At 40.8% G+C, this 17,108-nt stretch overlaps 1 protein-coding gene across 1 annotated transcript in view; it reads left to right on the forward strand.

Annotated features, from left to right (window-relative positions):
* LOC139638941 (disks large homolog 2-like) overlaps window positions 1-16,885 on the forward strand; it is a gene marked incomplete at both ends in the record, with an annotated part of 32,222 nt that extends 15,337 nt beyond the window's left edge. Inside the window, 9 exons of the mRNA XM_071512975.1 lie at window positions 611-767; window positions 3,851-3,953; window positions 5,544-5,588; window positions 9,277-9,391; window positions 9,853-10,029; window positions 10,436-10,511; window positions 12,458-12,554; window positions 15,658-15,708; window positions 16,784-16,885. Coding sequence (XP_071369076.1) covers window positions 611-767; window positions 3,851-3,953; window positions 5,544-5,588; window positions 9,277-9,391; window positions 9,853-10,029; window positions 10,436-10,511; window positions 12,458-12,554; window positions 15,658-15,708; window positions 16,784-16,885 — 923 coding nt within the window. The remainder of the gene's footprint in view (window positions 1-610; window positions 768-3,850; window positions 3,954-5,543; window positions 5,589-9,276; window positions 9,392-9,852; window positions 10,030-10,435; window positions 10,512-12,457; window positions 12,555-15,657; window positions 15,709-16,783) is intronic.
* Between the last annotated feature and the right edge of the window lie 223 nt (window positions 16,886-17,108).

The following is a 17,108-nucleotide window of genomic DNA, read 5'->3' on the forward strand; positions in this document are numbered from 1 at the left end:
AGACTGACTAATCATGGGTTTCACTCTCACCACTGTTGTCTCCCACATAGCCTACAGTGTAGACAGTTCTACAATTCAGTGCTAAACAACAAAAATCTTCCCATATGTGGGTGGCTGGGACAAAATCTCATCAAACGGGGATCCAGGGGCCTAATCTGCGTCTATTTTGGGGACATGAAACATGAAAGTGTTTGGGAGCCTCTGCTTGAAATGAACAGCAACAACAACGACCCAGTGGGAGCTGGCGCCAGGAGTGTTTTTCAGTATATGTCTGCATGTACGCACACATCCCACACCTATGCATACGTCCAGTGTGTGTGTGTGAGAGAGAGAGAGAGAGAGTGAGTGAGTCTGTGCCGAGGTTCCTTTTTCATCAGAATCGGGGACAAGTGATCCTAAGTAGAGCACCATCCCCCTGTGGAGCTCCAGCAATCTTTGTGCTCCGCCGCCTGTAGCCAAGCAGCACAGAGGCTCGTGTCGGCGTTGCTGTGCGAGCCTTGTCCACCTCTCTCTCTCTCTTCTCTCTCTTTCTGTCCGCCCTCCTCCGGCCGAAGATGCTGCGACCCTCCGACTCCCCCGAGCTGATGTACTATCTCACCTGTCTGTACAGGGAACCCAGGAAGGTGGTGCTCCACAAAGGCTCCACGGGCCTGGGCTTCAACATCGTGGGCGGCGAGGACGGCGAGGGCATCTTCGTCTCCTTCATCCTGGCGGGAGGGCCCGCCGACCTGAGCGGCGAGCTGCGGCGAGGCGACCAGATCTTATCGGTTAGTGCGCACCGGCCGCCACCTAAGTCCCGTTTTTAATAAAGAATACACACCCGTGTTATAAGAGATTTAGTGGGATTTGTGAATGAGGTTAGAAGTCATGCATCATAACCTTAGATTAAAAAGATGCCACCCAGATTGTATTTCAGCATCTACATTTTGGGTGTGTTCTAGAAATGTTTGACCTGCAGGTTGAGTTCTTGATGTTTCTTAACCAATCATAATTCAAAATACAGATGTGTTTTACTCTGTTGGTTATAAATATTACAAATGTAAGCACCCTAAACTTATCTTAGCTGTCACATACTGAGAGTCCTTATATCAAAAGTGAAAAAAACTTCTTCAAACCAATAAATTAGAGTCAATAATGAGGCAACAGGATTTCAACAAGGGTCACAAACACTGCAGTTACAGATCGAGCTTTAAATTAGTGAACTCTTCTAAGACCCGTTCTATATATTATAAGCATATATTAAATGGAAAGTGTTACAGTCTTACTGGCCTAGATTCCTTTTCAGGGCCAAACAGGAACATCCATGGCTTTCTTTTTATTCTCCTAACAAATCATAACTGTAATATTCTTATAGAGACATATAGTGTGTTTGTGGTACTCAATAGTGAGTTTATAGTGATCATACTTCATGGTAATTTTAGCTCCTATGGCATCACTATAATATTCCTACAATATCCATGTCGGAAATTATATATAGTTTATAGTTTTGGGATATTCTTACAGCATCCCTCTAAATTTTATTGTAGGGCTATATTTCTTTTTGTAGCGTAATATAGTTATTTTTCTCAAGCCACATTTGTCGCTCTACGTAAGTGGAATTGTGGCCACTATTGACTTGTAGATTAATTATTCTTGCTTGATTTTCCATTACATTAAGGTCTATACTGTAGCAAACCAACCGTGGCTTTTTGCATTTATGCATTCTGCAGCTTATGTATACCAAATTGGTCTCTTGCATCATCTTGTCATCTCTTGCTTTTAAGATGATGCAACGCTAGCTTTTATTATCCATTGTACCAAACCTAGGAATCTAGTTTAGGGTGTATGACTAGCCCTTCCAGGAATTTCTCAGATCTATTAATTTGTAAAAATGGTAAAATGTAGAATGACTTTGGTGTTATTTTTATCGTATCCGAGTAGCTTTTCATCATGTCAAATGATGAAACTTTATTGCAAAAGAATGTCACGGTGAATAAGTGAAGATTCTAAATTAGATGATTTAACCTGTCTTTCAAATAATCCAGGTCATATTTGATAGACTGTTTCTGATGCTCCTGTGCTCTTGATTTCCCCATTTATAGGTGCTGGTTTATTTTGCATCCATATTACATACCACCAGAGCATTTGAGCATGTAAACAAATGTATGTCTGGAAAACAGCATCTGGCCCTGAATCTAGTTGGCATGAGACCAGGTGGTTTAATTCCACACATCTCATGCTGAAGTTGCCTTTAGAACAATAGCCACAACGGTGATTACTAATGTGGACATGATCCAAAAACAGAGCTCCTGGTTTTAGTTGATAGAGACAAATCTACAAACTGGGAGGCTTTTAAGGTACACTCGTAACATTTTCCTACAAGCAAAAAGGATGATTATGATCATATAGTGTATTGTACTGGAGGGCCATGTAGAGCAATAGCTTTCAACCTTTTTGGTATGGAACCCCAAAAACCAAAACTTTTAATTTTCTTTTTCAGGCTATTTAATTTGTTTAATCATTTAATCATCATTTAAACAAAATATAATGTAAGAAATGTAAATTTACATCTTGCCCACATCCAATTAGCCCCACCTCCCCAAAATCATCTTGTGACCCCCATTTGATTTGGTGATGTCTGCCGGGTTTAGCTGCCTATGTGGGTAACTGGACAATGGATTGAAAAAACACTATTTAGTGAGCTAGGCTACTTGAGTCAAATATTACTTCCACTGTCATTAAGGGTGTGGCTTTACAATCACGGATTAAAACCACAACCTGAATTTTCCAGGCCACAATAGCCATGAGTGCAGAATAACAAACAAACAAACAAAAAGCAGTGTAGGTAGAGTCTCTTATGACAACTGACTGGGATCATCAACAGACTACGCAGTGGGCAGTAGATGAACGGAAGTGATTGTTCTGCCTCATTATAGCTAATTGTAATAGTTTGCCTCCCACACTAACACCACACTGTGCAACAGATTAGGCTGTCTCATTTCATTACAGCCTTGTGGTACACTGCGGCCAGCAGATTGTTAAATCAACCCGGCACAGTCTGACGGTTAATTTCGGTCCAATCAGCACCTCAGTCTACCTTGATGAAAGCAGGCGGTTAACATTCCAACGGTGGCCTGGTTTTGAAGTCTAAGAATAACTTGCTCTGTCTCTCCCCACCTATTGAGCATGCACTCCTTTCTCTCTCTTTGGTGCCTTCTCTACGTTCACATCCAGCATGCCTCGTATTGCTTTTACACTTGTGGCTATTTGGTCTGCTGCCATCGTTCAGTTGCCCTGTCACTGGGGGTTTGTTCCCAACAGCATGCCACACCAAATGTTAATGAGGGAGTGTGGCCAACATATTGTTAGACATAACCTATAAAACATTCCCATAAAGATGCTCCTTGTAGCATTTTAACATCATAAATCATAAGCAGATTCTTTTTGAGACATTAGTATAATTACCATAAAAATACGAGACCAACGGCAAGAATATTGGCAGCATCTACCGGCCTCTATACATTTTAAGTCATGTGTCTCCAGGTCCAATTTTGCGGGAAATCTGCTGGATGTTTTACAGCACAAAGGGAGTTTGCTTTACAGCATAAAACAGGGAGAACTTTTCGTTGTACTTTAACCATGGACATTTGGCTAGGATGGTAAATTTGTGCTTAATTAGTTGAATAAAATCTGCATAAAATGTGTAGCGTCTTTCCACGCAAAGCATATCATGTATTAGCAATGACTCAAGTCCAGCTCATCTATGGTCATTCTCTCTCTCTGATCTTTCTGGAATGATCTCCTCTGTATTCTGTCCAATAGAATAGAAGAGAAAAAATAATCCTTTGAAATTGTCTCGTTGTCACAACAGGTAAATGGCATCGACTTACGAGGAGCCACGCACGAACAAGCAGCGGCAGCGTTGAAAGGAGCGGGACAAATGGTCACCATCATTGCCCAGTACAGACCAGAAGGTGAGTCAGCTCAGATATGTCCAAGTGTCAAAGTCTAACAAGGATCAACAGATTCCTTTAATTGGTGATGTAGTCTTTCTTCTTGGGATGAGGGGCGGAGGTGTCAGGTCATTTCGCATTTCTCATTTCCCGTTTGGTGTGAGATATTCAAACCCCAAAGTCTGCGCCGTCCCTTCAATACCCCTCAGGTGATTTTAAGGGTTTAGGGTAGGCTCAGACTAATCCAGCACCGGGTGGATTATTACATGGTTCTCTTGTGGATGGGATTTGAGTTAAGGTCACGGATGTTTCCAAGAAAAATTAATCAGCACTCCCCTGCCACGATGGGTGACACTTTCACTGACTTTCTCCTATCCAATTTACCCACTCACCTTCATAGTAAGAGCCTCATGAGAGTGTCAGTGAAAGTGCTCCTTTTTTTTGCATATAGTTATGCAACAAAGTACTCACCTCACCATACAAAAAAAGATGTTTAGACTTGGATCATTAGACATTGAAAATAGGTTCTTGGAATATAAATCTTCAGGCAGGGGTGAGTGTTCATCCCACTAGCATTGTAGTTCCGCTTAGGCCTGTCTCTATGTGCATTTGCCCTGCTTGTTGAGTGATATTGATGGGGAACTGTTCTCATTGAGAAGTTATAGGAGTTGATTAGTGATTGAGAACTGGAGTTTTTTGGACTTCTTACACACAGTCTCAGTGGAAATTGTTTGACGATGCAAAACAAAATGACTGCATATATGAGTCTTAAAATAGTTTGTGGTTTCTTTGTCCTTTAACATGGCCATATAAATGCTTTATAACCCGTGCGGGACATGTTCACGCTAACTCAAAACCGCTCAAGACTCTCTGACAACCCTGCTCCATAGTTGCCTAGCGGATCAGACAGCTTTGATTGGTGACATGCCTCATCTGATTAAGGTCAGCAGTAGCAGTATCTACTGCAGGGCTGCAGAGGCAGTGACTCATGGTCAGAGACTTCTCGTTGTCACAAAGGTGTCAAACTGAAAAACTCAAACTACTTCAGTCTCTGACCAAGGTCTGCAGTGTGTGTTTGCCTCAGAAAATATCTAGGTTAGGGTTATTCTCTTTCAAATCTTTAACCTAACAGTCAAAAAGACAAAATCCTTTTCTTTTGAGATGAGGTTTTGTTAGTAAGTTTGTTAATTAACGTTTGACTTGTGCTGCTAACATGAAGATTCTCTAGAACATCAGTCAGACCTGGTCAGAGACCAGAAAACTGGTGTTAAATTGTTTCTACCTTTCAGACGTTTCCAATTTTGAAAGATTTCGAGAACAGATGCAAGTCTAACCGACCAAAAACAAATTTAGAGTTTGCTCTGTCAGATCAGACTCTCACAAGAGACTTTTAAGTAATGTGCCAGAGATCGGTAGAGCGGGAATTTAATTTGGCATTATGTTCAATCAACAAGCCCTCTGTAGGAAGTGGGAAGAGCCAGAAATTTTGCAGCCAGAATCGGGTTCATCTAACACCTGACCTGCATCTCATTTGTCCAGCTCCATACTTAAAGCTAACTGGACTCTACAACCCTCAGGGACTAACAACTGCTCTCTCTTCTTACCCATCAGAACTTGCTCTATGCTCGCCGCGACGGGCCCCGTCTCCAGCACCAGGTTTGTGCCAATGGCACCAGTGGCTGCTCTGAGTATTAGCATCATTCACCTGGGCTTGGCTAAGGGAAAGTCACTGAGTGAATGCAATCACAGACAGTCTGTTCACCCCTGTCCACTGGGCATATGACCCATTGAAGCACCCCCGACCCCTGTCTCTCCCAACCTCTTCCTGATATTTTACTCTCACTCCTCAACTGCACACCCACTCGTACAGTCCTCCTCACTGTCCCTTGTGTTTCATTTGCTCCCAGGTCTTGACCCTGAGCCTTGAACATCTTCTTCCCTTTTTAAAATGTATTTGAAAAGATGTGCTGTTCAACCCACTTATGTTGTATGAAGGATGTTAAAAGCAGAAAAGAAGGCACTTGGAAACAATGGCAGGGTGCCGATATTCAGTCACAGTGTTATCACAGTGTCTCATCCCATGGCAAGGCATCATGGTCACTCAAGTGGTGCAACTCACTTCACTTTATAAGGCATTTATTTATTTAGTTTTATTACACAGCTTTGTTGAATACTCAATTCTGATCCAATGAACGCATTCTGAGGTCAGTTATTTCTGCTGTTTCACATCTAATCATATCACTCTGCAGTCAACAAGTCCAGTCAGTTTTGTTGATTGCTCACAACACCTTGTGCCAAAATGGCATTACTCCTAGGTTACTGCAGACTGTCCTGCAGGACCGTTTTTTTGGCAGAATCATGCAAATTACCATAGCGTGTAATAAAATTATTTAAAATCAATATTTCATATGAAATGATTAATGTCTTTGGAATGTAGCCGTGTAATACTGTAAGTGGGAGAATGTACAGCAAGCCAAAGCGTGCAAAATTAGCCCCAAAAGGATGATCAGCTTCGCATCAGGACCTCAAATCACCCTTTTTTATTACAAGCTACAGTCATTTACATGCTTCCGCCAAAAAATAGTCCCACAGGACTGTTTGCATGCCAAGGAGTACCGTCTTTATAAATGACAGAGATTGAATTAAATTCAGTTCAGAGTTTTGTTTGTGTTTGTACCACAAGGCGAAATTAGGTTTGCAGGCAATGTTGAAAAAAGACCACAGATAAAGACAGCCAGCTCTGGCATATAAGAGGTGAAAAGATCTGCTATGAAACTAACACAACCAGAATAGAGAGGTGATATGTGCATCTAGTTTTCGTCAATAATCTGGAAACCAATTGTGAGTCATGCCTTGGTCTTTCAACTGAGAGTTAAAGGAGTTAACGGAAAATAGACAACTGAATTTGTCTTGAGATATATTTAGGGCCAATTTCAAGGACCTCAATTTATGTCTGAATTTAGTTGAAGACATTTTTTCAACAGAATTTGGAAGATCAGAGTTTTACCATGTAGAGTTTTTTCACCTTTATTCTGCACATACGCTCTTGAGTGATGAACTCAGATCAGGTCAGGTTAACGTGGCTTCATTAACACTATGGCCATGTATTTCCAGAAAACAACAACCTCCTCATCTCATTGGATGACTCAGAACTTCCACTGTAATGTGTTTCAGACCGCTTAACTCCAAATCATCTCAAATCTGCAGTCTTGTGATTCTGTAATACGACTGTGCATGGATAGAGGCACAATTGTCCATGATGACAGTTTTTCATAAAACTCAATCATATATAGGGAATAAAGACAATCTCTAATTTCTAATTTCTCTAAATGAACATACTATTCCAAAGGGATATTAGATGTTTGTCATCTCAGCTTTCCCCAACAAAAATTGTGATGTCCTCACAAATAGGAGGATAATAAAAACGTATTTCTGATTGGGTGCATGATCAGATATGTGTCAAGGGGAGAGGAGTTCAGTTTGGTGGGGCATTATCTTATACTAGAGTGATAAAGCAAACAGCCAATGGTTTGGAAACGGTTATATTCTGCTTGACACGTTCATCTCCACTCGGCCCCGCCCCTGTACTTCCTATGACCAGCCAGAGGAGAGAGAGGCAGTTTCCTATCACTACTTAGTGCTGCACCAGGCATAGTCACAGTATTGGACTGTGTGTAAAGAACAGAGGGAAGAAGCAGTAGGTGGACAGAGAGATAGAAGACAGCAGTAGAAGACACAGCAGCAAAGTGAACATGCAGAAAGGTATGTGAGTCTGATTCTGGAGAAAGATGGGCAGAATTGAAAAATTGAGGATTAAAGAAGGGAGTGAATTTAATTGATGTAGAAATCTGCATGCTGCTACAACTACATTTTGATTTTGCATTTTGTCGTAAAGCCGTCTGTCCAGTATGGGAAGTCATCTCATTATTTGGAAGTTTCCTTGGCTCAGACTGCTTATTATTTTTCTATTAGCGCGTCTCGGGGGATGATGAAGGAGCAAAACACTGTAATAGAAATGAAACTCTGGCATCATCTTTGGAGGAGAAATTACAAGTGGGGCAGCTTGTAGAGAATCAGGTTTTAATGGATAACACATTTGAAAAGCTCTTTAAATGAGAAATCTCGTTCAACATTACAAAACATCTAGTCTTTTTTCACCTAAAATCATGTATTTCTCTGTCTTTTTCTCGCTCTCCTTTCACCGAACGCAGGTTGCACGGTGACAGCGGCGCAGTGGCTGCTCGTGTCACGTCTCTTTACCGGTCGCTCTCTCTCTCTTCTTTAGGCGACAGATTAGCCAGCCGTGCCTGAAGTTATCAGCACTTTTCGTCCTCATCGTAACCGCACTGTCAGGGAAAAGCATACTTGTCAAGGGAGAGGCAGGTCTCCGCGTCCTGACATCCTCTTTTGCTTCGCCGAGAGCGGCTCGCTCCGTGGCTTCAGACATCATCGACTGGACACCTCGGGGGGGGGGGGGGGAGAGTGATGCGTAGGACAAGTGTTTTCCGAGTGTACCGCCGGAGGCCTGTGGGTACATCACAGAAATTTCTTAGAAGTTTGGATGAATCAGTCCATATCCTCTGCACAATTTCAAAAATGTTTTGCCCACTTGTACAAGAGCTATAACCAAAACTACAGAGCTAAATTATAGGTTACGAATCATAGAGTTCATCAAAAAACGGAAACCAAAATAATCAAGATAGTCTTAAATATCACACAGAAGAGAAATCAGAGCTCAATTCCTATTGAGTGGCTCTGATAAAAAGGAAATGTGGGCAGGAATTATTTTATTACAGCATTTTATTACAATACAGTATTTGAATTGAACAGCTGGAGTTAAACTGACTATTCAATCGCAGCAACTAATAACACAGTATTTGAGGAGGTGGCAGTTTAATAAAATAGCAAAGAAGCAGTAAGAAGACACTCATCATCCTACTTGCTGTAACTTATTAGGATCATTGTACCTTTTTTGAAATTGCTAGAATTTGTGTTAAAGACAAACTAATAGAACGTTGTATATACATTAACATGGAAAGGAGCATCCAGTGCAGCAGGTCAAGCTCACTGAGATGTTGATCAAAATTCTACACAAACGCTTATTTTTGAGCGCACATTTCTCGGAGGCATACTTTTTCTGTCTTTTTCATCATCTGCTTTAAGTATATTATGGTGCGGAACATCGCTTAAGAATGCAAATGAATCCTTTTTTTTTTCACTTCACGGTCCCACTAAGTTTCAGTTCAGCGGCATCCTTAGGTTGAGTCCCTCTATCCCAGGATGTAATGGAGTCTGAATCCAGACCCGGTTGTCGGTCTTGATCCGTACCGACCTTGTCTTGCAGAGTACGGGCGTTTCGAGGCCAAAATCCACGACCTGCGGGAACAGATGATGAACCACAGCATGAGCTCTGGGTCAGGATCCCTGCGAACCAATCAGAAGAGATCGCTCTATGTGAGGTTGGTCTGTTTTGGATTTTAACCTAGATTTGCATGTCCATGTTAAATTCATATCTGGAAATGTGGAGGAAGAATAAAAATCCAGTCATTCCACTCCCAAAATTCTCTACTTATTCATTCTAGGCTGTCATGATGAACTTATATCATTCACTTTTCATACAAATGCCTCAGGATAAGAATAATGTGATTCCTGATGTATTTGAAACAATTATAGTTTATGCAATGGAGTATCTGTGAAGTGACTGTAAGTGACATTCAGAAACCAAGTGTGAGATCTGTGGCTGAAGCAGGGTGGCAGATAAGGGTTTAAGGAACATTTCTTATTATAGCAACCCCCATGGAGTTGCCAGCAGTCACTGTTCTCTGTGACCCGGTAACGCTGCACTTCTCGTTTCTCCATTCCAAATGAGTCCCTAATGAGCCCTTCTCTCTCCCCCCCCCCCCCCCCCCTACGGGAACAGGGCGCTGTTTGACTACGAGAAGGCGAAGGACAGCGGCCTCCCTAGCCAAGGGCTCAGCTTCAGGTACGGGGACATCCTCCACGTCATCAACGCCTCAGACGACGAGTGGTGGCAGGCGCGCCGGGTCACCCCGCACGGGGACAGCGAGGAAATGGGCGTCATCCCCAGCAAGAGACGGTGAGAGGGCCATAGACATCTGTTTCTGGAAGAAATTCTACAAATCTGTCCAAGTTCCTCTATTGACCCTTTGTAATTCAGCGAGGAACTCAAAGAACCTCACCTTCCATAGCAGTTTTTTTTCATTGGTTTTTGTTGTGTTCACCCCATGACACCAAGACAATAGTTCTATCTGATGACTTATTTTTTTTATTATTTTATTAACTTCTTTGTATTTCTCAACAACCTCCATAATATTAACAGTAATGACCAAGGAGGACAGGAATATTGAGGAACTTGCAGTACAAACGATCAAGACTTTTTCTTTTTTTTTTTTTTTACTTCAAAGTTTCATAATTTCGCTGAATGTCACTCTGAGTGCTTTTATCTGGCCGGCTAATGACTGTAATGTCTCTTTGCTTGGCAGGGTTGAGAGGAAAGAGCGGGCGCGTCTAAAGACAGTGAAATTCAACGCCAAGCCCGGGTCAATTGATTCAAAAGGGGTAAGTGCCTTTTTGAGGGCTGGAAAGAGCCAAGTGATATTATCATAAAAGATCTGATGATTTATTAGTGTTACTGGGATGTGACTGTGAAATTTCTGCGAGAAAGAAAGTTAAGCTTTCTGTGACTTATTTAAAGAAAGGCAAAATACTGTAATACGTGCCTCTCTGTGTAAACACATTTGAGCACATGTTCATTTGCTTTTCCAGATGTTAGGTTTTCTTAGTCTTTTCCTAGTTTCTTAGTCTGACATGATGACAGATTTCCTAGCTGGATTTCAGTGATTCAGTAGAACACATCAGCCCATTTCATCATGCGTGTGTGTTTGTTCATTTATACCTCCATCAAAAGCATCACAACATTGTGAGCCACACCCCAACATTTCTGTAAGTTATTTTATGTTAAGGCAACTGTTGCAAATATATTTTCACTTTCACAATGTTAATTACTGATTATTTTAATGACAAAGAAGTCAGTCCCTTCTTAATTAAGAGGGCAATGTTTAAATATAAATAAATAAACAGCTTGATATTTCATTTGTACGGTTGTTTTAAAAATGTAAGTTTGATAATTGAAACTTTATTGAACCATAGAGAGTATCTGGAACCACATTTTGGGTATATAATTTACATCCCAAAATCATCTACACACCAGCTAGAAACAATAAACAAAGATAAACATTCATCTCCATCCTCTCCATATGGAAGCCTACAGACTGTGGCTATAAATATATTACATATCAGCAACATCATTCATCATTTTGTCTTCAAATGATGACACAGATCAGTCACTGTTTGAAGTCCCCACCTCAGCCCCTACAACCTGACCTTTCATTTCTGTCACTGCATGTTTTTTGGTTTGCTTCCAACAGTCTTTTCTTTCACTAAACCCCAGTTATGTCACTTCTCTCATGCATGATCTCAGTAACTCTTTTCTCACCTGGCTTATATATTTTTTTATGCCTCTGATGCAACTGTGGCACGTCAAGCAGTCATGGTACCAATTATTCTCCTAGATGGACACAGTAAGAGCCTGGAAAAATGACATGTGGCTTTAATTAGGCACAATGAATGTGTTATAAACCAGAGTTCATGTGAAGTGTTACCCGATACACACAGACCAACAAAATTAAGAGCTATTCATATTTGCTGCACCAATTATATTAAAATTTGATTTGTCTGAGTGAAATATGAGAGTGTATCTGACATTTTCCCACCTCAGCTCTCCGTGTATTGAGGGAAAAGGCACAATGGTAACAGCTTTGTATAGGACAGGTTCTGTACTTTCTATTGATAAAAAACTTAACATTATTATGATTTCCTTTATCAACACTATCAGTTAGTGTCTACACTGTTTAAATGGCTTGGATATGCACTTGGTAAGTGAAGGTAATGAAGTGAATACACTTAAGCAAATTACATCCCTCACCAATTTGCGATAGTAAATGGAAATGAAAGCACAGATTTAAGTAATGTTGTTTTGTAAATTAACTATAATGCGCAGATAATGTGGATGATATTCTGTGGTGTTTTACCAAATTAAATCACAACATTAAAAGGTTTTCTCTGTCTTTAGTGGAAGCGATCTTCATCATGGGGCAGAAAGTGGAAACAAAAAGTGGTTCAAATCAAAGCTGTTAGCATCATGCATAGAGTCAAATTGTTATATGAAAATTGTTTTTCAAATCTGTGTGGAAATGGAATACAGGATTTAAAATTAGGATTTAAAATAAGTGCTGTTGCAACTAGAATGAAATCAAATTTTGAAAAACATGAAAATGACACGAATCTGGGCGTAACAGCAATGAATATTCTCGCTTTGCTAAAGCTCCAGTCGTGTGGCCATAACTTCTTGACGTCCCACGTTGTGCCAGCAGTTGTTTTTGTCAGCATGAACGTGACAGCAGTCGGATATACCTGTCTGCCCCATGCTCTCTCTCCCTTCACAGTCATTCAATGACAAACGTAAAAAGAATTTCATCTTTACACGAAAGTTCCCATTCTACAAGAACAAAGAGGGTGAGCAGGATGGCAGTGATTCAGACCGTAAGTAACTGCGTTCAGGCTCACTGACACACACACACACACGTCGACACACAGCGTAGGTCACATGCAGGGTTGAAAGGAGACACACAGGTGTATTTCAAGGGTAGGGGGTTATTCATGGAGGCCTTTCCTGCTTCCTCCCTCGGTCGTTTCCTGTCTTTTCTCTTTCTCTTTCTTTCTTTTGAATTGCGGTCAGACAGACTGTCTCAGATGCTGATCAGTCACCAGGAGCGAAGCCAAGTCAATGCAGTGTTTTTTAACAGAAATCACTGCATCAAAAGTCTAACCCTAACCCGTTTTCTCACATCGCCCGACCCAGTTTCCCTACGGAGATCATTGAAGTTTCATCTCAGCTACTGGTGAACATGTTGTGTTTGGCTCCCCCTGCTGGCTGTTCAGCGTCTGGACAGGGACAGATGGGCGCTGACCCGGCCTGCGGGCCCACTAAATATTTCCACAGCTCCCTCCTTTCAATGCCTCTTACCTTCTTCCTTATTTTGCGGCTGTCCTCCTTCCTCTCTTTCCTCCACTCTGGCTCTCTTTGGACGGCCGTGTAGGACATCCTGGGGATGGGTGATGATGGGTATGGGACAAAGACATTCAGTAAGTTGGTTCCAGGAATGGTTCCTCGCCTCTACTTTCCGCTCCCCCCCCACCACCACAACAACAACACCCCCCCGTCACATTTCCCGTTTGAATGCGTTCCTCAGTTTCCTTTTTATTTGTCGGAATTGTTGCATGCTGCATTTGGTGGATTTGTCTTTGCTTCTCGGTTTGCAGTGTCCGGACGTCTGTCACAAGGGGTGAAACGGGTTTTAGAACTCAAGGTTCGGTACGCACTTAGGTTTTGGGGTCACGGTTTGGTCTGCTTTTTGTACAGGAGGATAAAAAGTGCCAATTTAAATGAGCTTTTTGTATATCAAAAGGGTTGATCTGAAATCCTGCCACCTCATTAACTTACAAAAAAGCTTTTAAATGTATTATAGTGATGAGAAATAAAACCCATGCGCTGGATTTCACACAGATTTACTATTTGTTGTGAAACAGAATAGATCTTTGGACTCATTTACATCTACTCAGAGCTTCCTAGAGGTTGAGATGATGGTATTTCCCAATTGACAAACTGTCAAAGAAGGCCACTGTAAATTAGCTTGGCTGCCAGCTGCATATATACAGCTGACATCAACTCATTCATGGTCAAGAAGTAGCTTTTAAATTCAGTGTCATTATTTTCAGTGGTGTATACCAATTCTTTGAAGGGTTAGTCGGGAAAATAAAAGCACAGTAAGTGGGTTAGCTTTTAGCCTATAGTTGTTGTTTTTTTAATTATAAGCCCCCAGTATTTTTTCACTTCTGAATCTCAAAATCTTGGGTGGCGTACCGAACAGATTTTCTAATATATACAGTACTGTTCCACCCCTAATTGACGCCGATCTTCAAATGTTGATGACGGTTAACGCATGTTTGCATGACGCTTGACAGAAAGAACAGAATGTTCTTGTCGTCCTTTACATGTGAGCTCGTCAGTTTAAACTGACTTTGACGTTTGCCACAATTATGTCTATTTTGTGTGTAAGCTATGTTGTACCATGTCCTCTACTGTTGTGGTGAACGAACGTCTCTGAGTTTGTGATACTCGAAGGTCCTATTGATTTAAATGAAAGATCATGTGGAGTGGTGGAAGTGCCCTTGCCTACCAATCAGGGACATTTACACTGATTTGAAGGGATTCCTTGTTATTTTGATGTTTTGTTTAGATCTCTGCATCTAGCACTTGGTGCATAACAGGAAAAAAGTTTTTACATTTGTTTCTCAGCTAACCTAAAATCAGCTTGACACCAATTGGTAGCACCAGCCACGTGCATGCTCATTGGATATTCTGTCTTGAGATAGACATCAAAACATCACACCTGTCTAACAGAAACAACAATCTTGTCCAAACCCCACCGCATGTTGTATATCTGTTACACCTCTCTTGTAATTTCCTGCTGAACAGTGGCATGCTTCCCCTGTCTTTAAATGTTTATAACAGCAGCTATAGTGGTGATGTTCAAATCTTTCAAACTTATTCAGTAGAGAAAGAGTTGGTTGGATTCTTGGATTTATTTACATTTCACTGTGCCTGATGGATATAGTAGAGCTGATCAAAATGACTTATCGGTTGTATATGGATCTCATTCACTGGAAGTGACTCAGCATCCTGTTTAAGTCATAATTTACTGTGTGCAGACTCTTAGTTCAGCTCAAATGACAAGACATTGTTCACAAGTCTTCCTAATGGCTCATGCAGTCTCTTGTAATATTCACTTACATGAGATGGATTGTGTTCAGCCCTGCCCCTGGCATTCATACACAATTCATCATACTGCAGTTAGACTCAAGATAAGTTATATAGACAGATTTACATTTACTAACCTTTCAGATCTTATCAGTGGCAACATAATAGACAAAGCAGACAGGTCATCAGATTGTAAAGGCCAACAGTTTTCTGAAAGAGTGTCTAGATCTGTAGACTACAGGTTTATTTCCAACACCACAAGAACCATCCGAATAAAATTTATTTGTTATTCCATTGCATAAAATCATGATTTAGCATTTAAATCACATAGTTTTATGCCACATGTAGTTTCCTGTTTACCTGTCGTTCATTCCAGCGGGAAGTTGGAGAGATAGATGGAAGACATTTAACTCAAAATAAAAACACAATTTAGCCATTGCTAATGGTAAATGATGGTGAGTCATGGGAGTAATTGCAACATGTTTCAGAACCCACGGCCAGATTATCATAAATAAACATGAATAACTAAAATGAGACTTTGTTATTGCCACAATAGCACAAATAACAAAGGGTTATGTTTTTGGTCCAAAATATGACATGTTGCAGAAAGCCATACTGTATGTTGGAGTCAGCATCTCACATCATTGGAAATTATTTACTGCTGCAGTAATATGATGAGATGTATTTTGATGACAAAAAGATAACAGAAACATGTAGTATGACACACTGCAATGCATGTGGCCTTGTAAATGGCATGTTGCTTTGGTCAGTGTGGAGTGTTTGTCCCAACAACGTAGTGAAGCTTTGTGCCTTGTGTCCCACCAGGGAGTCAAGAGGACGTGATCCTCTCATATGAACCTGTGATGCGACAAGAAAGTAAGTAGTCACACTTGTTACTGTATGAAAACGTCTCAGCAAGTTCAGGCCTCAGGATGTATAACACTATCTATTGATGCGGTTCACTCTTTTATGATACTCACGTGTTCATTTGAATGTTGCAAATTTCCCTGGCAGGAAAATCTCTCAGGTAGCTGAACAAAGAGCCACTGTCCTAATCCACACCACAAGTAAACTAACGCAGCGATGGACACACACTCCTCTTCTCCAGCCAAATTGTTCAGTTAAGAAATGTACAGAGGTTGGCAGACGGACAAATAAAACATATTTTCTTCCAATTTCTCCTCCTCTGTAAATACCGAAATACAAATGCCTTGGAAGACTCCGCCGCTGAATAATACTAATGAAGTCATATAATGTTTGTCTTCTCAAAAATGCTAAATAACACACAGTAGCTGTGTGCCTTTGACAGATAAATAGAGTGTTTCAATAACCTTAACATAAAAGAGGTTAACAAGTGCCACTGCAGTAGAAAATAACAGGCGTACCAATGTGATGCAAACAGATGTGTGAGAGGGCTGGTCACATAGATTTTGAATCATTTAAATTCTGATATTTAGGAGGAATCATAACATAAGAAACATAAAAAAAGAGTAGTTTTTCCAACATGGTACTTTACTATAGGCCATATGCTTGTAGTGCCCCCCTCAGGTCAGTTAGGGTAAGACTATAGATTTATTTTGTCAAGTCAAAGTTATTAATAAAAGTATTTTTAACAAACATTTTTGTCATAGAATCTGATATTTACAAGGAACAAGAGATATACAGTGGTCCCACTGAACATTGTGGTTTTAGTTTCATGGTTAAATCATAAATGGATCATAGATCATACATCTCATTCTACATTTCTGCATAATCAGGATGTATCATGCAAACGAGAAATACAGCAGCCTGCAATAAATCTCCAGATATACGCTCATTGATACATGCAAAAGATATTCATGCAACACAAACTTAAATTCAAAACATACAGTCAGCTCTTACACAGTGTTCATGGCTTTCAGCAAGCACATTATCTTCAGGAAACGCATTCAATCTTTGTTTTTCCTTCCAGTTAACTACGCCAGACCCGTCATAATCCTCGGACCAATGAAGGACAGAATCAACGATGATCTGATATCGGAGTTCCCCGACAAGTTTGGTTCTTGTGTGCCGCGTAAGTAGTGAATGGAAACACAGCAACAGTTAGTGTTTATTGGCTTGTGGGCAACAGATGAAACAGATGATTTGACAGTTCAGGTAGGATTTACCATACTGTCAAGTGTGCCTTGATAGTTTTACCATGACACTGTGCGGGGATAATGACTGGAAATGGGGAAGGGATGTAATGTCAGTGTTGATCATGTGATTACCTCGTTACTCCATGACATTAATGTGAG

Source organism: Centroberyx affinis, unplaced genomic scaffold (assembly GCF_046629955.1).
Source record: "Centroberyx affinis isolate AG114_WGS23_722 - 3 ecotype Tasmania unplaced genomic scaffold, CSIRO-AGI_Caff_v1 ptg006691l_1, whole genome shotgun sequence".
Lineage (NCBI taxonomy): Eukaryota > Metazoa > Chordata > Actinopteri > Beryciformes > Berycidae > Centroberyx > Centroberyx affinis.